Below are 23,691 nucleotides of genomic sequence, written 5' to 3'. Positions count from 1 at the left end.
ATTTTTTTCCCCCAAATACCCCTCACAACCCAGCTGCTTACTTTTCCAAGGCCAACTGGAGAATCTTCTCTTCATTATGCTGAGATAGAGTCTTTTATAATGTAGCCTATTCAAGGGAGTAACAGTTACTTCACCTTTGCCATATTCTTTATGCCAGGAACAAGGCTTGGGTCCTAGAGAAGGGAATTATCCAAGTGGGTGACTCAATGGCCAACTGTAGGGAATGCCCACAACACCCATCATCCCCTAATTGTAAGAGAATTGCCAGAATTTCCTAATGCCTGAATTTACCTTAAGGCAAAGGACATTGGTTGGTAGAATTAAAGTCCCATTTCTTCTTCCATGGTCTTCCAAGTCTGATCACAAGCCCTGCGTCAGAGTGAGCACTTAATAAGTAGAGCCCCTGACGTCATTGAATCAACAAACCCACACACCTCACCTAAGTGGCAGCTAGGAGAGAGTCAGTGAGTCCTGCACCACTTAATGTAAGAACTAGAATAATAAAGAGTGAGAAAGCGATGGGGAGCAGTCCAGAGAACCAAGGGCAAAGGAAGGGTTTTGAGAACAGGAGGCAGCCTCTATGTGATTCTGGGGAAGCTCCTCCCGGTGTCTGCCTACACAGTAGTCCATTGCAGGCGGTCTCGCCTCTGTGGGACAGACATTTGGCAATCTCTAAAAAATTTTTTGGCTGTCAGGACTGTGGTGGGGGTGGGTAGAGGCAAGAGATGCCACTAAATATCCTGCAGTGCTCAGGACATCCCCATGACAGAGTGTTACCCAGCCCAAAATGTCAGCAGTGCAGAGGTGGAGAAGCCCCGCTGGGAGAGCCCCCTGGGCTTGCCGGTGCAATGGTCCTTTGCCTTCAGAAATAATCCCATGCCAGGCATCCCCGCACTCCAGGGAGAGCCGGCACGTCCCACTGTTCGGTGACCGATGGCTGGCATCGGTGGCCCACCTGTGGCCATCCTCCTGAGCAGTGGAGAGTGACCAGCCTGCTAGCTGTCCTCTCTCTGCTGGCGTTAGGATGGAGGTGTTGACTAAAACACCCGGTGCCTTAGCCGTCTACGACTCTGTGATGCTGGGCGTGCCTCTCCCTTTGTTTTTGTTTCCAGGTGGAGCCCAATACCAAAGTGTTTCCAGCCGTTTTCCTGCAGCCGACAAGCACTTCTTTGTTTCAGTTTGAACTTGGGAAGCTGAAGGTATTCTCTGTCCCTCAACTGATGGCTCTGACCAGGGAAGGCAGTATTGACCATTGGGGGTGGAAATCCTAGGCCTCAGAAAACGGGATTCTGTCACCACTTGCTTCTCATACACCCCCCAGGCCCCTACACCTGCCTGAGAAAGTCATATGATGTAACATAGGTTCTTACTTTTCCCTTCTTCCACCTGTATTGGGAGCTGAAAGAATTAATTAATGCTCATATAATCCATTATGCAAAGTCTTAATTAAGGCTGGTAAGAGATACATTGGTCTCTCTTTAATTTATACTATGTTGGTCATCGTGGGCCAGGTGCCTTATCCAGCAGCTGAGAATCTTTGTATGGCCCATGTGTTTTCCTCTCTCACGCCTTCCCTCCGTGTCCCAGAATGCGATGCCCCTGTCAGCAGCCATATTTAAGAGTGAAGAGAAGAACCCAGTCCCGCAGTGTCCCCCTCGGCTGGATGTCCAGACCATCCAGCCTGTGCTGTGGAGCCGCATGCCCAACAGCTTCCTGAAGGTGGAGATGGAGCGGGTGAGCGAGCGCCATGGCTGGGCGGTGCAGTGCCTGGAGCCCCTGCAGATGATGGCGCTCCACATCCCTGAGGAGAACAGGTAGTGGAGGAGCCCGTAGAGGAAGGGCAGGCTGGGAGGCTGGTGAGGTAGGACCCAGCAAGCCCAGGAGGGAGGGAGGAGCATTCTCATTGGCCAAGGACCCTGCTCTGTCCCATCATGACTACCCATTTCCCTAACACCTCAGTTTCCCTTCATTTCTTTCTCCACTTTCATTTTTCACTCAAAGAACAGCAGGCTAGTTACTACTTATGCCTGCCAAAGGGCCTTCACTATAGCTCCTAGTGCCTGTAGTCAGGAATTTCCATGCTTTAATTAAAGACTGGAGGGAGCCCCTGAAATATATGTCACTGGTGGCAAGAACGGGGAGAATGAGTCATGCCTTGCTTGCTTAGAGAGCCAAGAATCAGGCTCCTGGTCTCCTCTTGTTAAGAGCTACTCTTGGGTTATGGAACTACGTTCAGTCCCAGTGCTATCACTTTCTGCTGTATGGCCTTGGAAAAGTTACTCATGTACTCTGGGCCTTAGTTTCCTCATTGCTACAGTAAAATAAATGCTCACCCAAAGGTTTTCTAGGAGAAAAAAGTGAGATCGTATAGAAAGAGTCAAGTGTGTTTTCTGTATGTAGTAAGAAATTTTATTTTTATGGGTACTATCACCCCCTGATCTCTTGGACTAAAAATGTAAAGTAATGAGGAGTGGATGGAGATATTGACACCTACGTAGCTCCCATTTAGGTATTCCCTGGGTCAGGGGCAGCAGCAAGACAGGCAAGTGTGGGGAAGGAGCAGAAATGGCCAAGGAGTCCAGTAAACCAGGTGAATCAATGGCAAAGGGTCCTCAGAATCCCCAGTGGGGAGCAAGGCAATGGAATATCTAGGCAAGGATGAGAGCCCATGCCCTGTGCCTCCCACAGATGAGGGAACAGCACAGAGGCCAGTAGACCCTAAAGTTGGGTAGGAGGAAGTAAACTGATGATGTCACTGACCTCAGTTTGGACAGTATTTCTTCTCTGGACAAGAGTGCAGGTGTATTTGGGGAAAGCCTCATGGATGCTGGGAGAGTGGAGATGATCAGGTGCTGCAGGTGGTAGATTAGAGGACTTCACCTACATCTCCTGAGGTGCTCTTACCTCCAGAAACAGAATATCCCCTTGAACCAAGTAAGAGAACCAGCTCATCTCTGTCGTATACCTGAATACTTTTTGGTTTTCCGGTTTAGGGTTTTTCTCTAATCAGGAGGACTTTCATAAAAGGCATAAGCCATGTCTTCTAAGTCTCACAGACTCTTGAGACCCTTGTAGTTAGAAAAGGAGAATAATTAGGACCTGGGGTATGGACCAGAACTGGGATTGGAATCACCTGTAAAAGAAAGTGTGGGAGAGACTCCTCCATCCTTCTACCCCCTGGGAATTCAGAGAGCAAGAACCCTGATGAATTCTGGCACTTTCTTTCTCAATGGAGTGGCTGATTACTTGTCCCATTCTCAGGTGTGTGGATATCCTGGAGCTCTGTGAGCAGGAGGACCTGATGCAGTTCCATTACCACACGCTGAGACTCTATAGCGCCGTGTGTGCCCTGGGAAACAGCCGAGTGGCTTATGCGCTGTGCAGCCATGTGGACCTCTCCCAGCTCTTCTACACCATTGACAACAAGTACCTCCCCGGCCTCCTTCGGTCTGGTTTCTATGACCTGCTCATCAGCATCCACCTGGCCAGTGCCAAGGAAAGGAAGCTAATGATGAAGAATGAGTACATCATCCCCATCACCAGCACCACCAGGAGAATCTGCCTATATCCAGATGAGTCCAAGAGGCATGGGCTGCCCGGGGTGGGCCTGAGAACATGCCTCAAACCAGGATTCAGGTTCTCCACCCCTTGCTATGTCATGACCAGTGAGGAGCACCAGAAGCAGAGTCCAGAGATTCCCTTGGAGATTCTCAAGACCAAGGCGCTAAGCATGCTGACGGAGGCAGTGCAGTGCAGTGGGGCTCACATCCGGGACCCTGTAGGGGGGTCAGTGGAGTTCCAGTTTGTGCCTGTGCTGAAACTCATTGGAACCCTGCTAGTCATGAGGGTGTTTGATGATGACGACGTCCGGCAGATCCTCCTCCTGATCGATCCCTCTGTGTTTGGCGAGCATTGTGGGGAGACAGAGGCAGGAGCAGAGAAGGAGGAGGTGACCCAGATAGAAGAGAAGGCAGTGGAGGCTGGAGAAAAGGCCAGCAAGGAGGCTCCAGTCAAAGGCTTGTTGCAGACCCGATTGCCAGAGTCTGTCAAACTACAGGTAACTCAGGCCAGCAAAGATCCTGGCCTTGAAAAGAGCTGGAGAGGGCAACAGGGAAGCCTGGTGGTAGGGCTGGGACAGTGGGTACTGGCCTAAACCTGAAGTGTAGCAGACAGAGATCAATTGATTGATCATTGGTCATGCTTTTTTCTGCTATGGTGTGTATGCCTAAGTCAGAATGAAAATATTAACCTTCATCAGTAAGGAATGTGCTTTAGAATTGTTTTCCTGGTACCAGTGATGAATTTGGGACTCAAGGGTTCCTTTGGGAGACCCCATCTGGAGAAGGGAGGGGCCTCTGGCGGTGGAGTAGGCCAAAGGAGCTGTCTCCCAGGGCAGCCGCACACCCACTGCCTGCTCTCACTCGGTGCCTCTGGTCACCGAGCTGATGTGCACCTGTAGCACCGGCTCTCAAAGCTGCCATCTGAGCTAAGGAAAGAATCTTGCTCACTTACAGCTGCCCCCTTGGCACCAGCTGGGCAACCTCACTGTTTCCTAAAACATAGTCTTACTAGATGTAAGCGAGCATCAGTGGTGCACTGAAGATGGTAACTTTTTCTGGGCACTGAGAAAAGAGACATGAAAATTAATAGAGCAGAATAGTCAATCCTACTCAGTGAGCCTGGCTCAGGCATCCTTCAGCCACTTACAAGCTAATCCTGCCAAGTCAGCAGCCCATCAAAGCCTTAGCCTTAAGATTTATAAATGTGGGTGATAATATAATAAAATATAATATTAAAGGGTATTTTATACTATACAGCATGATGTACATTTTAGCATAAATGTATTATAATAATCTGCAGTTGAAGCTATTTTATCAAGTGTGATGATAGGATTGGTAGGTGGTCAGTTTATCAAAATGTTGAATATAGAGAAGCATAAAAATGTTTACAAATATGCCAAAGATGTCTTATTAAAACATATGAATGTGCTATCCTGATGTGGAGCGAAGACCTTTAACATGAGTACCTGACTGGCTTGCAGGGTCCTCTCTTTTGCATAGATGGCATCTGTCACACACCATCTATGATGATCAGCTGGGGGTTCTTTAAGATATTTTGCAGATTTAAAGGTAATTGGAAAGCAACTTGAGTGCTGAATTTTTCTAGATTTATATGAGTTCCCCACATTTTTTGTAGTTGTCTAACTCACACTCAATTTTTAGCATTGAAAAAAAAAAAACTTGGCCTTTCACAAATGGACCCTAGTCACCCAGCTTAGTTTTCCTAATGCATTGGCTCACGTGATTTTAAATTAAATGTGCTTATAATCCCATGTGTGACAGGCATATGCTCTGGGTCCTAGTTCCCCTGACAGGAGCAGAGGTGTATGGATATGCCAGAGGCCATTCCTGTAGGTTAAGAATATGGACCAGCAGAGGCATGTTGTCTGTGCCCAGATCGACTGGACAGTGTTTGTTAGTCACATGAGGGATTAAGCAGAGGAGGGTTAAGAGAACTTCTGCTTTAATAAAAAATAATCAGGAATGCACTAAGGACTAAAGGAGATGGTAAGTGCTTGGCAAAGTGTCTGGCAAGTAAGAGTTCAATAAGTTATGGCCATTGTTTTTCTTATTAGTATGTGTTCCAATAGTGATAAGATTAGTAATAATAACAACCCCAAAGAACTGTTCACAGAAAAACAATGCCAATGAACAAAAACAATGAAAGACTGGGGGGTGGGGGAACAGAAGTATTGATTTCCCGTGGTCCAGAGCTCCCCGGTACAATTCAGTGGTGCTTTCAGTACTGAGTTTAGAGCTGTGGGAGAACACTCTTAGAAATGCTCTACTCCCCCTCTGCAGGCAGATTTACTGTGCCTTTATAGAGTTCATCACCTGGTGTTCTGCTGGCCTTTGTGATGAAGAGCTGGATTTAGGCTGACTTGGATACAAGTAATAGCTCTGTGGTTACTATGTTACCCTGGACAAGTTACTTAAATCACCTGAGTCCCACTGTTACCCTCTGTAAAATGGGGATGGTCGCTGCTTCACCAGTCTATGAAGTATTATTATATTAGCATGTATATACACTTTTGTTGCAGATGTGTGAACTCCTCAGCTATCTCTGTGACTGCGAGCTGCAGCACCGAGTGGAGGCCATCGTGGCATTTGGTGACATTTATGTCTCCAAGCTCCAGGCAAATCAGAAGTTCCGCTACAATGAGCTCATGCAGGCCCTGAACATGTCGGCAGCCCTGACTGCCCGGAAGACCAGAGAGTTCCGTTCACCCCCACAGGAGCAGGTGAGAACCCCTTCCGGAGCCTGCATCCCATTCCTGGGGAAGAACTTGAACCCTACAAAGCAAAGCACGTGAAACCTTTGTGTGCTCGGAGCAGCCATGCTCGCTGATGAACATCAAATGAGCTGGCACCAGGAGTCAGGCCTGGTCCTGTGCTCGGGACACTGAGGAGCATCTGCTGGTTATCTGGTGGGAAAATAACTCATCTGCAACTACACATAGGGTAGTATGTCCTCTCCTCCCACACTCCTTCCTGCCTATGTCCCTATCACTGAACCAAAGACCAGATCACTCTCAGGATCCACCCTTTGCCCAGCAAGGACCCACTGCTTAGAGGAATTTCTGCCCTGTCTTCCCAGAAGTCACTCTTCTCTATCAGAGATCAGGAGAATATGGTCAACGTTTCCCTACTTATGAAAGTGGGTACCCAGGCCTCCTTACCTAAGTGCCCAAACCCCTTTCCCAGTGACCGAGACCCTCACAAAGCCTCCCAGCCAGGAAGGCTGGGGAACAGGATAAGTGAGCAAGGCTCCCCTTCTGTGTGGGGTTGTGTTCATCTCTGCAGCGCCCCATCTTGTCATCAGCTTGCGCAGATGGGAAGGCAGCTTTGAAAAGACTAGAAATCCTTCTGAGAGACTTCCAAATAAAGGAGGGGCATCTTGCAAAATAATAGTTTCCATTTGTCCTGCTGCTCAGCTGCCCACATAAATCCTACAGGCTGCTTGGCCACAGCTTTCTGAGCGCTCAAAGGAGAAGATAGATCTTTCAGTGAAGAAATTAGTTTTCTTTCTCTGAACAAGATCTTTGGATCTTATCTATATTTAATAAGCAGCCTACCTATAAATTGTTAGTATAATTACTACCATCCTAGATTAATGGCACAACTTGGTCCAAGTACTTTCCTAACCTATTTTATAGAAAATAGATATTTATATTGGCTTAAAAAATGAACTATATATCTTGGCTTTCAAAAGATGCATTTGAATGATACTGGCCTTAAAAAGAGCAGGCAAAGCTTATCATCTCTTTACCGGGGGCAAAATGAGAACAGTGGGCAGAGTTAACTTGTGCCTTGCTGAGAAAAAAGGGAGAGCCTGAGTTATTCTTGAAGGCTTTACAAATGTTGTCAGGCTTCTGTTAGACTTGTAATAGGGATGAACTTTCCCTCCTTCGCTGGGCAAATGCCAACTCACTGTGAATAATGGGAAGGGAGAATGATGTTGTAATTAGAACACTGGTGTTGGCTTCAGACCATGGCCCCTGTTCTGGCTTTACCATCACTTGCTGTGTGGTCTGGTCTCAGGCACGTTACCTCTCCATGTCTCAGTTTCTTCAGCCACAAAATGTAGATAATGCCTGTGGGTTTTTGTGAGGATCCCATGAGATAATTCACTTAGGTTGTCTAGCAGCATACCTGTCATATAATAAACATGCTATAAATTCTACGAGCAATCAAAAGTTTTAGTGTTAGACATATTTGCATTTGCCTCCTGAGTGTTTTATGACCTTCTGTCAGTGACCCAGTAAGGAGAGTTTCTGTAGGTTTTCTCACATCTCCTTAACTCAGCGAGGACTGCACTGTCCACCTAACTGTCCTCATGAATGTAGTTCATGATCCTGGCTCCTGGAAGGGCCATGTTAGCCCCCACCCTTCCTTTCCCCATTCTGCCTCCTGGCCTCCCCTTCTGCCATCCCCAGGGCCTTCCATCACTTCCTCCTTAACTTCTGAACAGTCCTTTGAACAATCATTTGAGACTCATTTCAGAAGTCGTAACTCAAGAAATTCTTCCCTGATGTGTTAGATCAGTGATTCCTGAGAAGGAAGACCTCAGACTCCTGGGAAGAGCTTAATGAAACACAGATTGCTGGTCCCACTCTAGGGCTTCTAACCCAGGTGGTTTAGGGTGAGACCTAAGAATTTATATTTTCAGCAAGTTTCCAGAAGAGAAGGGATACTAACTTCTGTCAAACTCAGTTGTCCCTCGGTCACCCCTCCAGAGAATTCATTTCAAGAAGGAATCTCTCCACAGACCTCTCTAAATAATTAGGAATTTAAGTTCAACAAGGGAGGATTTAGATTAATTGCAAGGTATAGCAATGCAAAATCAGTTGGAAGACAGGATGCATAAGAATAAGAATTTTACAACAGTGATATGATTACCTCATTCTTCTGTTACCTTTGAGGAGAAAAATGGAGGTTTTCAGCCCGATATCCATAGTACCTAGATGAAAAAAGCATACATGGAGGTTGTGACTAAGAACAAAAGTAGGCAAAACTGCAGTTAGTCCAGTGGTTATTGGCAAATTAGCCAAGCCTAGTTAGCAAGCCTTTCACTTTGAAAAGGACTTCACTAAAGGGTGCGCCTGGCAGCAGACAGCTCACTCCCCTTTTCGTTTTATGTCTTGCAAGCTGGTGGGCCACTGCTTCTGAGGTGTTCCACTGAGGGAAAGATCTTTCAGTAAATAAATCAATTTTCTGACTCTGAAATCAGATCTTCAGATCTTATTTTCATTTAATAAACAAGCTATCTGTATATATTGATACACAAGTTAACACTGTGGAACAGTCACAAAATTACTTTCCCAACCTGTTTTATGGATGTTATTTTGTTGCAAACAATACCTCTACCTACTTCCAAAAAATTGTTTGCAGTAGAAACTTTAAATAAGGATATCCTTAATATATTAAACATGTTTATGGCTTAATATAAAAGATTGCAAATTTTTTACCATACAAATCCTAAACAGAAAGAAAAAATACCCTTCTTCCTGGTGTTTGGGTTACCCTGAGTGAGGCAGCAAAGATTACCTCTGGTTATTGGTTCAGTCCCTCCAGATATTCATTTACCTGGGGTCATGGGTCTGTGGGTAGAATTCCTACCTCTAAGAATCTGCATGGGAAATGAATGACCGCTTTTTTTTTTATCAACTTTTATCAGCTCTTTTTTTTCTTTATCTACTCTGATAGCATTTCTTTTAATTATAGGTGTAGGCAGCAAAGCCAGTATCTATTTTGTCAGCAACAGAAATTGCATATTTTTTCATGTCATAGTGGTTATCATACCTTGAAATATCATTTCCATTCCTCACTACTTCAATAACACTTTGGAGATAAGACCTGCCATTAGATCTTTCTATTTATTTGTTATCTGAGCTAATAAACAAGTACTTATGTTACTGTATCACAAATTTTTTCTTACCATCTTGGTAACTGGCTATCAATATAATTGTTTCTCTCTGTATTTTATGTATTTAAAATACAAACTTGAGAAGGAACCTATGGATCTCACCAGACTGTGAGAGTACCTTCATGGCATAAAAACAGTTAAAAATCCCTGAGAAAAAAACTATAAAAGAAAAGATGATAATTGACTGCAAAACAGAGAACTTATATGCCCCAAAAAATCCTGTAAACAAAATTAAGAGCTCACTAAAAACTGGGAAATATATTTGGAGCATATGTTATGAAAGCTAATGGCCTAGAGATGTACAAAACACTCACTAATGAATTTTTAAAAGAAAATTACCTATAAGAAAAATGGAGGAAGAATGTGATGAAAAATTTATAAAATACAAAATAAAAATGGTCCTTATGTGCTGAAAAAGTTCAACCTCACCAATTAAATGCAAATTAAAGTACCAGGGTACAGCATTTTTCACCCATTAAATTGAAAACTATTTGAAAATGTGTTAACTCTCATTACTGTAATGGAGATGGTAAAGTAGTACACACTCTTGTATGAATTTGTTAATAACACAAATTGTTCTGAGCTTTCTGGAGAGCAATTTGGCAGTTTATATCAAAAGCCATTAAAATGTGCAAACCTTTTGATCCAGTCATTTCAATTTTAGGAGTTTATCCTAAGAAAATGATCAGAGATGCGAACAAAAATTAAGTGAAAGGAAATTCAAATCAACTTTAAAGGACAAAAAATGGAAACAAGTATAACATCATTAATTTTACATAAATTTCTTTTTATCCATAAGACAAAATGCAGAGTACCTATTAAAAATCAGGTTAAGAAAGTAAGAAAGTGCTCAAGATAAACAGTTAAGTGGAAAAATTAAGTTTCAAATAAGTTTATCTAGTGTATGATCTCAACCTGCATGCCTTAAGCCTGGAAGATATTAACTAAAATATTAACAGTGGTTATCCTTGGGGGATGGAATCTCAGCACATTTTCTTCTTGAGGTATTTCCAAATTTTGTGCAACTAGTAAATTACCATTTTACTAAGAAAAAAAAGTGAAAGCTACGTTTAAATGTTGTCCATCTGTACCAGGAAAAAATTGAGCTAAATAAAATTTGAGAAGAATGTTAGGTGTCTGTTTAAGGCAGGATCTGAATTCTTTGGCCTGACATTAAGAACCAACTAACCCTAGAGGGGGCGGAGCCAACATGGCGGCGTGAGTAGGACAGTGGGAATCTCCTCCCAAAAACATATATACTTTTGAAAATACAACAAACACAACTAGCCCTAAAAGAGAGACCAGAAGACGCAGGACAGTGGCCAGACTGCAGCTACACCAGCGAGAACCCAGCGACTGGTGAAAGGGGTAAGATACAAGCCCCGGCCCTGCGGGACCCGAGCGCCCCTCCCCCCAGCTCCCGGCGGGAGAACAATAGGCAGAGCGGGAGGGAGACGGAGCCCAGGACTGCCGAACACCCAGCCCCAGCCATCCGGGCCAGAGCGCAGACACAGTATATGCCCAGGGGGCCCTGGACACTGGGAGAACAGGGGGTAAGACCTCAGAGCGGGTGCTGAAGCTGATGCCCCTGTGACAAAGAAAAGCGGGGGCTTTTTGAAAGTCTTAAAGGGACAGGGACTTAACAGCTTGACGGAAACAACCCAGGTCACAGTACAGCAGCTGGAAATTACAGGGAAAACCGGGTGCACTAACCCCCTGGGCAACAGCTCTGAGACCCCTCACGGAAGCAAACAGTCAAGCAGCCCCCGCATCCATTACCCCACCGGGCGCTGCGAAAGCAGAGAAGCAGCCTGAGACAAATTCCGCCCACAGAAAGGGAAATTTCTCCCTTCCGGCCGGGCAAGACACAAAGACCCACTCTACACGCAATTACCCAACACAAGCCACTAGGGGTCGCAGTTGCCCCAGTAAAGAAAGGCCAGTAGTAAGTGAAAATTTTGGCCCTCCCAGCTGACAGTCAATAGCACCTGTCAACATGAAAAGGCAAAAAAATATGATTCAGACAAGACTAACCCAGACAGCTTCGGCATCTGCTACATCTTCCCCTGAGAAGGAATCTGGGGAGATAGATTTAGCCAGTCTACCTGAAAAAGAATTCAAAACAAAAGTCATAACCATGCTGATGGACTTGCAGAGAAATATGCAAGAACTAAGGAAGGAGAATTCAGAAATAAAACAAGCTCTGGAAGGACTTCAAAACAGAATGGACGAGATGCAAGAGACCATTAATGGACTAGAAAACAGAGAACAGGAACGCAGAGAAGCTGATGCAGAGAGAGATAAAAGGATCTCCAGGAATGAAAGAATTTTAAGAGAGCTGAGTGATCAATATAAAAGAAATAATATAAGAATCATAGGCATTCCAGAAGAAGTAGAGAGAGAAAAGGGGATAGAAAATGTCTTTGAAGAAATAATTGCTGAAAATTTCCCCAAACTAGGGGAAGAAATGGCCTCTCAGACCACAGAGGTACACAGAACTCCCATGACAAGGGATCCAAGGAGGGCAACACCAAGACACATAATAATTAAAATGGCAAAGATCAAAGACAAGGACAAAGTATTACAAGCAGCCAGAGAGAAAAAAAAGGTTACCTACAAAGGAAAACCCATCAGGCTATCATCAGACTTCTCAACAGAAACCCTACAGGCCAGAAGAGAATGGCATGATATACTTAATGCAATGAAACAGAAGGGCCTCGAACCAAGACTACTGTATCCAGCACGAATATCATTTAAATATGAAGGAGGGATTAAACAATTCCCAGACAAGCAAAAGTTGAGGGAATTTGCCTCCCACAAACCACCTCTACAGGGCATCCTACAGGGACTGCTCTAGATGGGAGCACTCCTAAAAAGAGCACACAACAAAACACCCAACATATGAAGAAGGGAGGAGGAGGAATAAGAAGGGAGAGAAATAAAGAATCATCAGATTGTGTTTATAACAGCTCAACAAGCGAGTTAAGTTAGACAGTAAGACAGTAAAGAAGCTAACCCTAAACCTTTGGTAACCACAAACTTAAAGCCTGCAATGGCAATAAATTCATACCTTTCAATAATCACCCTAAATGTAAATGGACTGAATGCACCAATCAAAAGACACAGAGTAATAGAATGGATAAAAAAGCAAGATACATCCATATGCTGCTTACAAGAGACTCACCTCAAACCCAAAGATGCGCACAGACTTAAAGTCAAGGGATGGAAAAAGATATTTCAAGCAAACAACAGAGAGAAGAAAGCAGGTGTTGCAATTCTGGTATCAGACAAAACAGACTTCAAAATAAAGAAAGTAACAAAAGACAAAGAAGGACATTACATAATGATAAAGGGCTCAGTCCATCAAGAGGATATAACCATTATAAATATATATGCACCCAATACAGGAGCACCAACATACCTGAAACAAATATTAACAGAACTAAAGGAGGAAATAGAATGCAATGCATTCATTCTAGGAGACTTCAACACACCACTCACTCCAAAGGACAGATCCACCAGACAGAAAATAAGTAAGGACACAGAGGCACTGAACAACACACTAGAACAGATGGACCTAATAGACATCTACAGAACTCTACATCCAAAAGCAACAGGATACACGTTCTTCTCAAGTGCACATGGAACATTCTCCAGAATAGACCACATACTAGGACACAAAAAGAGCCTCAGTAAATTCCAAAAGATTGAAATCCTACCAACCAACTTTTCAGACCACAAAGGCATTAAACTAGAAATAAACTGTTCAAAGAAAGCAAAAAGGCTCACAAACACATGGAGGCTAAACAACACGCTCCTAAATAATCAATGGATCAATGACCAAATCAAAATGGAGATCCAGCAATATATGGAAACAAATGACAACAACAACACTAAGCCCCAACTTCTGTGGGACGCAGCAAAAGCAGTCTTAAGAGGAAAGTATATAGCACTCCAAGCATATTTAAAAAAGGAAGAGCAATCCCAAATGAAAGGTCTAATGTCACAACTATCAAAATTGGAAAAAGAAGAACAAATGAGGCCTAAGGTCAGCAGAAGGAGGGACATAATAAAGATCAGAGAAGAAATAAATAAAATTGAGAAGAATAAAACAATAGCAAAAATCAATGAAACCAAGAGCTGGTTCTTCGAGAAAATAAACAAAATAGATAAGCCTCTAGCCAGACTTATTAAGAGGAAAAGAGAGTCAACACAAATCAACAGTATCAGAAATGAGAAAGGAAAAATCACAACAGATCCCGCAGAAATACAAAGAATTATTAGAGACTACTATGAAAACCTATATGCTAACAAGCTGGGAAACCTAGGAGAAATGGACAACTTCCTAGAAAAATACAACCTTCCAAGACTGACCCAAAAAGAAACAGAAAATCTAAACAGACCAATTACCAGCAACGAAATTGAAGCGGTAATCAAAAAACTACCAAAGAACAAAACCCCCGGGCCAGATGGATTTACCTCGGAATTTTATCAGACATACAGGGAAGACATAATACCCATTCTCCTTAAAGTTTTCCAAGAAATAGAAGAGGAGGGGATACTCCCAAACTCATTCTATGAAGCTAACATCACCCTAATACCAAAACCAGGGAAAGACCCCACCAAAAAAGAAAACTACAGACCAATATCCCTGATGAACGTAGACGCAAAAATACTCAACAAAATTTTAGCAAACCGAATTCAAAAATACATCAAAACCATCGTACACCATGACCAAGTGGGATTCATCCCAGGGATGCAAGGATGGCACAACATTCGAAAGTCCATCAATATCATCCACCACATCAACAAAAAGAAAGACAAAAACCACATGATCATCTCCATAGATGCTGAAAAAGCATTTGACAAAGTTCAACATCCATTCATGATAAAAACTCTCAGCAAAATGGGAATAGAGGGCAAGTACCTCAACATAATAAAGGCCATCTATGAAAAACCCACAGCCAACATTATATTGAATAGCGAGAAGCTGAAAGCATTTCCGCTGAGATCGGGAACTAGACAGGGATGCCCACTCTCCCCACTGTTATTTAACATTGTACTAGAGGTCCTAGCCACGGCAATCAGACAAAACAAAAAAATACAAGGAATCCAGATTGGCAAAGAAGAAGTCAAACTGTCACTATTTGCAGATGACATGATACTGTACATAAAAAACCCTAAAGACTCCACCCCAGAACTACTAGAACTGATATCGGAATACAGCAAAGTTGCAGGATACAAAATCAACACACAGAAATCTGTGGCTTTCCTATATACCAACAATGAACCAACAGAAAGAGAAATCAGGAAAACAACTCCATTCACAATTGCATCCAAAAAAATAAAATACCTAGGAATAAACCTAACCAAAGAAGTGAAAGACTTATATTCTGAAAACTACAAGTCACTCTTAAAAGAAATTAAAGGGGACACTAACAGATGGAAACGCATCCCATGCTCATGGCTAGGAAGAATTAATATCGTCAAAATGGCCATCCTGCCCAAAGCAATATACAGATTTGATGCAATCCCTATGAAACTACCAGCAACATTCTTCAATGAACTGGATCAAATAATTCAAAAATTCATATGGAACCACCAAAGACCCCGAATAGCCAAAGCAATCCTGAGAAAGAAGAATAAAGTAGGGGGGATCTCACTCCCCAATTTCAAGCTCTATTATAAAGCCATAGTAATCAAGACAATTTGGTACTGGCACAAGAACAGAGCCACAGACCAATGGAACAGACTAGAGAATCCAGACATTAACTCAGACATATATGGTCAATTAATATTTGATAAAGGAGCCATGGACATACAATGGCAAAATGACAGTCTCTTCAACAGATGGTGCTGGCAAAACTGTACAGCTACATGTAGGAGAAGGAAACTGGACCATCGTCTAACCCCATATACAAAAGTAAACTCAAAATGGATCAAAGACCTGAATGTAAGTCATGAAACCATTAAACTCTTGGAAGAAAACATAGGCACAAACCTCTTAGACATAAACATGAGTGACCTCTTCTTGAACATATCTCCCCGGGCAAGGAAAACAACAGCAAAAATGAACAAGTGGGACTATATTAAGCTGAAAAGCTTCTGTACAGCAAAAGACACCATCAATAGAACAAAAAGAAACCCTACAGTATGGGAGAATATCTTTGAAAATGACACATCCGATAAAGGCTTGACGTCCAGAATATATAAAGAGCTCACACGCCTCAACAATCAAAAAACAAATAACCCAATTAAAAAATGGGCAAAGGAACTGAACAGACGGTTCTCCAAAAAAGAAATACAGATGGCCAACAGACACATGAAAAGATACTCCACATCGCTAATTATCAGAGAAATGCAAATTAAAACTACAATGAGGTATCACCTCACACCAGTAAGGATGGCTGCCATCCAAAAGACAAACAACAACAAATGTTGGCGAGGCTGTGGAGAAAGAGGAACCCTCCTACACTGCTGGTGGGAATGTAAACTTGTTCAACCATTGTGGAAAGCAGTATGGAGGTACATCAAAATGCTCAGAACAGACTTACCATTTGACCCAGGAATTGCACTCCTAGGAATTTACCCAATGAATGCAGCAATCAAGTATGAGAAAGATCAGTGCACCCCTATGTTTATCGCAGCACTATTTACAATAGCCAAGAATTGGAAGCAACCTAAATGTCCATCGATAGATGAATGGATAAAGAAGATGTGGTACATATACACAATGGAATACTACTCAGCCATAAGAAAAGGGCAAATCCAACCATTTGCAGCAACATGGATGGAGCTGGAGGGTATTTTGCTCAGTGAAACAAGCCAAGCAGAGAAAGAGAAATACCAAATGATTTCACTCATCTGTGGAATATAAGAACAAAGGAAAAACTGAAGGAACAAAACAGCACCAGAATCACAGAACTCAAGAATGGACTAACAGGTACCAAAGGGAAAGGGACTGGGGAGGATGGGTGGGTAGGGAGGAATAAGGGGGGGAGAAGTAGGGGGGTATTAAGATTAGCATCCATAGCGGGGTGGGAGAAAGGGGAGGGCTGTACAACACAGAGAAGACAAGTAGTGATTCTACAACAGGTTGCTACGCTGATGGACAGTGACTGTAAAGGAGTATATAGGGGGGACCTGGTATAGGGGAGAGCCTAGTAAACAAAGTATTCGTAAGTATTCGTCATGTAAGTGTAGATTAATGATTAAAAAAAAAAATGCAGTTCCTATGTGGTGACCTCTAATGAGTTCTACACAATGATATAAAGGACATATAAAAGTGTAGGCAAAGGGTCTGTTTGTGTTTATACAGAGGATCAAAGCCTAATTTGGCTACCCCGAAAATGAACTAAGAAACGATATGAAAGAGAACCTCCAACATCAGCACTCTCGGGAAGACTCATGCCAGAAGATGATCATCAAAAAACCCCAACAAAGATCCACGCACTGCTACAGCTGTAGATGCACTCATCCCACCAGCTCCTGGACTTGCCATGGGAATGAAGGAGATATCTAAGCTGGCCTGTGCATACAGTAAAACAACAAATTTGACTGGATCTATACTGTTGGAACTCAACCAAGAATTAGGAGAAGTGCAAATTGTAGCGCTCCAAAATCTTACAACTACAGACTATTTACTGTTAAAAGAACATATGGGATGTGAACAGTGCCCAGGAATGGGTTGTTTTAATTTGTCTGATTTTTCTCAAACTATTCAAATTCAGTTAGATAATAACCATCATATCTTTGATAAGTTTTCACAAATGCCTAGGGTGCCTAACTGTTTTTCTTGGTTTCACTGGAGATGGCTGGTAATTACAGGTATGCTTTGGTTATGTAACTATACTCCTATTATGTTAATGTGTGTGCGCAATTTAAGTAGTAGCTTAAGATCTATACATGCTGAAGTTACTCTACAAGAAGATATGTCAAAGAAATAATCAATCTTCCCATGTTTTCTCCCGCCTGCTACTTCTATAGCTTTTCTTCTTCCTTCCTAATTACAACGAATTCTTAAATAGAATTCGTGCCTCATATCAAATTTACCGAGTATCATAACTCCTCCAAGTGGTAAAGATACCTCAAGACAAATGCTGGGCATAGAAGCCACAGGGCATAAATATGCAAAGAAATAAAAAGCTAACCATTTCAAACAATAAGGCTTCTCTCTCACTTACCAACTTCACATTTCCCTGTATGGCCCCGGAAGATGACTGGTTAGCCAGAGACGGGTAAGATTCCTCAAGGGAGGAACAACCTAAGACAGGCACAGTCGCAGGGGGGTCATCAGGTTAGAAATTGGGGATCAACAGAGGTGAGGCTTAGAACCTCACCCCCCCTGTTCTGAGAGAAATCTTCTGCATATGTGGATGTTTTATTGCCCTTGTCTAGCTTGGATTAACACATAGTCTACAGGCACACACCTGATCATCTACATTTGCTCTCTTACAACACTAAACTATGTTTTCTACCTTTATGTTGTATCTACCTACCACTTCAGCATCTTATTAAAAATAATAAAGAGAGAAATGTGGTATCCACATATAAATCAAGTATAAAAATCAAATGTGTATTCATATTTGAACTGACTGTTTATAGTTCATAATGCATGAGCAAAACCAAAAGTTTCTGTGATGACTGCCCTTGTACTGTTCACCATGTAACTTATTCACTATGTAAGAATTTGTTCTCCATGTAAGAACTTGTTCGTTATGCTTCAGAAGATTGGAGACTGACGAAAATTAGGCTTGGGGTGGATTAATGATTGTGCATTGAGCATTGACTCCCCTATACAGAATTTTATTGTTGTTAACAACCATTTGATCAATAAATATGACAGATGCCCTAACAACAACAACCAAGAAAAAGTACACACTTCCAATTGTAAAATAAATAAGCAACCGGGATGTAATGTATAGCATAAGGAATATAGTCAAAATATTGTAACAACTTGGTATGGTGATAGCTGGTACTTAGAATTATCATGTATATAAATGTTGAATCACTGTGTTGTACACCTGAAACTAATGTAATGTAATACTGTGTGTCAACTACCCTTCAATAAAAAATAATTATCTAAAAAAAAAAAAAAAAAAAAAGAACCAACTAACCGTTCTTTGTCTCTCAAAGATCAACATGCTTCTTAACTTTCAACTGGGAGAGAATTGCCCCTGCCCAGGCGAGATCCAGGAGGAGCTGTATGACTTCCATGAGGACCTCCTTATCCACTGTGGTGAGCTTCTGCCTGCAAGCTTTGGCCAAGATGAGTCTGTTTCTCATTCTACATTAGAAGCTGGTGGTGGGTGGGAAATTAGTTTTCTATTTAAAATTAAAATGCTGATTGTTCAGGAAATGGTTCTTTCCAATCTACTTGGGTCAGAGAAGTTAGAGGAAGGAATCCTGGCATATGTGACTGAAACTCCTACCTAGAAGAAACTCTGCTGAGAGAGAAGAGAGGGAACTCTCTGGAGAAGAAAAGAAAAGAGCTGATCTTTGCATAAACCTCACCCACTTTACTTAAAGTTAGATAGTTGGGACCCTGCTCTCAGTTGAGTCACGCACGATTCTTGATCCTCATGGCTTTTTAGCTTTTGCAGTCAGACAAGTATGGTAAACTTCTGCCCTGAAGGATTTGTAGCCAGCAGTCCCTGCTCTGATACATATCTGCAGGTTTTAAGGGTTTTAAGCCTCTCAGTATTTGTGCCACTTGTACAGGAGCGGATTGAGTAATATGTGGATAATAGACAGTCTTTTCATTTGAAATGACTCAGTAATAACTCTTTCTTTCTAGAGACTCTAGAGCCCTCTTATGGTATAGGTTAGAAAAATTTAGGTCTTGGAATTGAAATTACTTGTTCTTGTATACAAAAAATCATCTTTTTAAAAGACTTGCCAAAAGACATTATGTAGGCAAATATTCATGGGAGGTTGCCTATAGTACCTTCAGAAAGTGCCAGAATGGTGAGAAGCAGAGTATTTATGTTCTTTCAATCATATAGTGGTTTCATGCACTGTTTGAGATTTTCACACTGATGTGTGACTTATTAGGGGTTCCCCTGGAGGAGGAGGAAGAGGAGGAGGAAGACACCTCCTGGACTGGAAAGCTCTGTGCCCTGGTGTATAAAATCAGAGGCCCTCCCATGCCTGAGAAGGAGCAGCGGGCAGAGGAAGAAGAGAGAAGCCCTAGTAAGTGACAGTGCCTCTCAATCACAGTGCTGCCCAACAGTGCTCTTCTAAGACTTAATTAAAGGTAACTGGCTTTCTAATACCGTGAGGTAGAGATGGGCTGCTTAGCTTCAAAGGAAGCACCTGGGCATTCTGCTGCAACTGGTGGTGGTTCTTGTGTATTTGGGATTATGCTTTTCCTCTGATTTAAGAAACTTACCTTCAGGGTCTTCTGAAATCTAGGGGATCTATTACTTGCTGAGTCTACTCTTGTTTGATTAGTTAAAAATGCCTATAAACAGATTCTGTGCTTTTGTTTCCATTGTCTTCCTCACCTAACCATTGTTGTTTCTGTCACCTCTGCTTGTGGTTCCTTAGCATTGAAAACTTCCTTACTGAGGAAATAGCGTAACATAATAAATGGGGAGAAAAGAAAATAGATGTAGGGGCTGTTTTTGTTTTCAGCTACCCTTTTCATAATATCACCTCTGAGGAAACTCTGGCCTTCTATTTTTCAAGGCCAAACCTTGTCCTCCTTTCTCTAATCCTTACAGTGTAGATGACTCCTACCATTTTGACTCATGTTGAAACCAGCTCATAATTTGTTCTGCAGGGCATTTTACTGTCTGTAAACCATTACATTTCAAGAAGAAGATTGTCTGTGTATTATATATAATCAGTTTGCTCTTTAGTACAAAATTCTGCAAACATTCCATGTGTCTAAAGAAGAAGGAACTTACCAGGTTTACTGTAGTTGCCTTTATCAATTTTAGAACATGCTTTCAAATCATTGACTGGAGCAATAGACCATCAAGAGATGATTGGTTTGTTGGAAAACACTACTTTGGGGTTCACACATTTTATTGCCCTTTACATTGACCTTCCATCTTTGTCAGAGTGTCTCTGAAGGGAAAGAATCCTCACCATTCAACAGCACAAGTATTGAAGCTTCTGGAAAAATGTAGGGGGTACTTGGCAGCAGGTGTGCTGGCAATCTTGATCAGCTTTTGGTGGGGACATACTAGTAAGATTCTCAAGGCAGAAAGTGAGTTTAGACTCCCTTTGTGGTTACTGCCAAAGTAGAACTAAAAATAGACGGAACTGACCCATATTAGCTGCTGAGAGTCTCTTTTGAAAGTGGATGCATCTTCATAACAATACATCACAACTGGGGGTCCCATGAGGCGACCATTTCATGTTAGGTAAATAAAGTCAGGTGAAATCAATCACCTGGCTCTGTGAAGTCTCCCAAACTCTAAGAATGGTGCCCAGTCTCCAGAGATTGTGGTGTTTAGCACTGCTGCCTTAGGCCTCAGGCAGAAGACCACACTCTGTTCTGGTAGGACCTCCAAACCAGACCACCCCAGTAGGAGACTTCTGTCTTCCCTCCATGCTGCTTCCCTTCCATAAGCATGTTTAGAATTGAGTGAAGCTGTGACTTGATTCAGGTCTTCTAACTCAGGTCCCACTTTCTTCCCATTGTTGCATGAAGCTTACCAAGAATTTATATATCAGCATAAATATCATGAGCCCCCAACATCACTATTACATACAGAATGGCTTTTTAAAACCATCATCTTTTTAAAAATCTTGCTTACTACATCTGCAAGGTAACTCACTACTGTGAGTCTGTTATGTGTAGGAAATTTGAGTCCAACACAAGTCAAAATTTTAATGTCAAGAAGTCAACAAGCCAAAAATCTGGACTCAGTTTTCAGGGCAAGTGGTGCAACTTCTCCTCTATGAGCAGCTGGTATTGGCCTGACCTGCAGGGAAACCTCAACTTTTCTAGGCAAGAGGAAGCAACAGTGTCCTGAAATTGAAGAGAATCCTACTTAGCTAGCTCAGTTTTATAGAGATTTGCCTAAACTAACTCCAAGCCATACTGTCCATGAAGGCTGTTACAATCTTATCAAAAGATCATATAATAATGAAGAGGTAAAAAAAAAATCTAATAGTAGCATCCCACTATACTAGGCTGCATTTTCCTTCCATATCCCAATGCAGCATATTCCCTAGAAAATGTTTTGTCTATTAGTTTTAGGTGGGTGCTTCTCATACACTACAGTTTAAGCAGGGTTTCCTTGAATATAAATGTGTAGCCAGAGTTATTCCTCCAAAAGAGGCTAACCAGCTATTTCTGCTAAGTTCTGAAATTAACAAAATGAAAATCACCTGTCACTTTACAGCTCCAAGTCAGTGCATTCCTGATCTCTGTGATTCACTAAACACTTTCCCCGTGGGAGGATTGTTTATCATCTCGCTCTGATGAAAGCTGCTACTTGTGTCAGCTCTGGTCCAGCTCGTGCCCACTGAACGTCATAAAAGCCCTGGACCAAAATTCTCTTGCACCTAAATGCTGCAGCCTGTTTTAGTGCTGAGGAGGGAAAAAAGTCTATTGTTCACCAAAATAAGTCCTGGGCCCCAACACAAATACACACAAAGTACGGCAACTTAGTTCTAGGTGCTTCGATGGCATTCACATAGTGTTTCTCAGCCTCTCTGAGTCCTCTCCAAATAGCCTCTCCCCACAAGACAGACACACACACACCACCACCACCACCACCACCACCCCCTCCCTCCTTCTATGAAGTCTTTCAACCTTATCCTCCCTCCCCCTGCCCCAGCCATCTCATGGAATTTCTACCTGGGTGTGTACACCTGTCCACCTTATGGGAGGTAGCTGTGTCTTTTTTGTCCTTACTGGATCTTACTGCTTGGACCACATCACACAAGGCCCACAAAAATGAAGAAATGAGGACCTTATGGACAAAGGAGGAAATGGGTGTGAACAGGCAGGTCAGTACAATCATGAGTTTGGATATGCTGTAATAAAAGTGCAGATAAAATACCGTAGGTGGCCACAGGAGAGGACTGGGAAAGTGTACAGAAAGAATGTAGATGGGTAGATGAAATAAGAAGGGAAAGGTGTTTTTGATGAAAAGAGCTGCTTCAAAGGGCCAGAGGCACAAAAGTTTAGGTCATCTTCCAGGAGTGGCAGTGAGTTGGGGTTGGCTGAATCATGAAAGGAATAGAATGGGATAGAGTGGGAAGGTAGGAGGTGCTTGTGAACTTGTCTTGAAAAAAATCCAGTGGTTAAACTGTATTCAGCCTTAGAGTGTGACATGCTAGTTGTGCCCACATATTTTATATTTCTTGGCTTTGCAGTTGCAGAGAGGGAGGGGTTAACATTTACACAGGACCCACTGTGTCCTCAACATTGTCTTAAGCACTTCCATAAGTATGACCTCATTTAATCCTTAGAACAATATGCAGTGGATGATTTTATTCCTGTTTTACAATTGAAAAGAAACTGAAGTAAGGACAGATAAGTAGCTTTACAAAGTTACACAGTGGTGGCATTATAATTCAAACCTTTGTCCACCTGAGTCCAATTCCCACCTGTGTTATATAGTAATATCCTGTTCCCATATGCAGTGGCTGTGAAGAGTTCTTGAATACTTATTTATTCAACAATAGTGAAATAGTTATAGCACAGGGCTCTAGCGTTAGGCCACCTGGTCTTGAATTCTTCTCTGCCACATAATATCTGTGGGAGTGAGCTGGTGATGGCTTCACTGTGCCTCAGTTTTCTTATCTGTAAAATGGACATGGCATTAATACTTACCTTGTTTGGTTGATGTGAGAATTAAATTAGTTACATTAGCAAAGTGCTTAAAAGTATGCTTAGCACAGAGTAAGCACCTAATTTTAACCATTTTTGGCTATTAAAGTAATTGTTTGCCATCTCCTATTATCTCAGGCACTGTGTGAGGAACAAGTCAATCCTGTTTTAACAAGATACCAATCCAAAGGACTGCAGTGCAAAGATGTTGGAGGTATCCAGGCCCATTGGGATGTCACGGCAATGCTCTAATTGAGAAGTTCTGAGGACTTGATTAAGGGGGTATAGTAGGCATGATAGCAGTCCCCAAAGAGGTCCATATCCTAGCCCCAGGAACCTATAAATATGTTAGGTTAAATGGCAAAGGGAAATACAGGTTGCAGATGGAATGAATTTCAACTGGCCTGAAA

General features: G+C 42.3%; 1 protein-coding gene across 11 annotated transcripts in view; it reads left to right on the top strand.

Moving 5' to 3' along the window:
* The window catches only part of RYR3 (ryanodine receptor 3), a 515,713-nt gene that overhangs the window by 330,572 nt on the left and 161,450 nt on the right, over positions 1 to 23,691 (top strand). For all 11 annotated transcript variants that reach the window (XR_008992553.1, XR_008992552.1, XM_057488647.1 and 8 more), the window contains exons 33-38: positions 1,113 to 1,199; positions 1,588 to 1,814; positions 3,262 to 4,057; positions 6,101 to 6,301; positions 18,622 to 18,724; positions 19,540 to 19,677. Coding sequence is in view for 9 of the 11 variants with exons in the window: in XM_057488647.1 (XP_057344630.1) it covers positions 1,113 to 1,199; positions 1,588 to 1,814; positions 3,262 to 4,057; positions 6,101 to 6,301; positions 18,622 to 18,724; positions 19,540 to 19,677 (1,552 nt within the window). In the remaining 2 variants the exon portion in view is untranslated. The remainder of the gene's footprint in view (positions 1 to 1,112; positions 1,200 to 1,587; positions 1,815 to 3,261; positions 4,058 to 6,100; positions 6,302 to 18,621; positions 18,725 to 19,539; positions 19,678 to 23,691) is intronic.

This window comes from Manis pentadactyla, chromosome 11, assembly GCF_030020395.1.
Source record: "Manis pentadactyla isolate mManPen7 chromosome 11, mManPen7.hap1, whole genome shotgun sequence".
In the NCBI taxonomy this organism is placed as follows: Eukaryota; Metazoa; Chordata; class Mammalia; order Pholidota; family Manidae; genus Manis; species Manis pentadactyla.
Note: the sequence above shows the minus strand (reverse complement) of the source record. Positions and strands in the feature narration are given on the sequence as shown.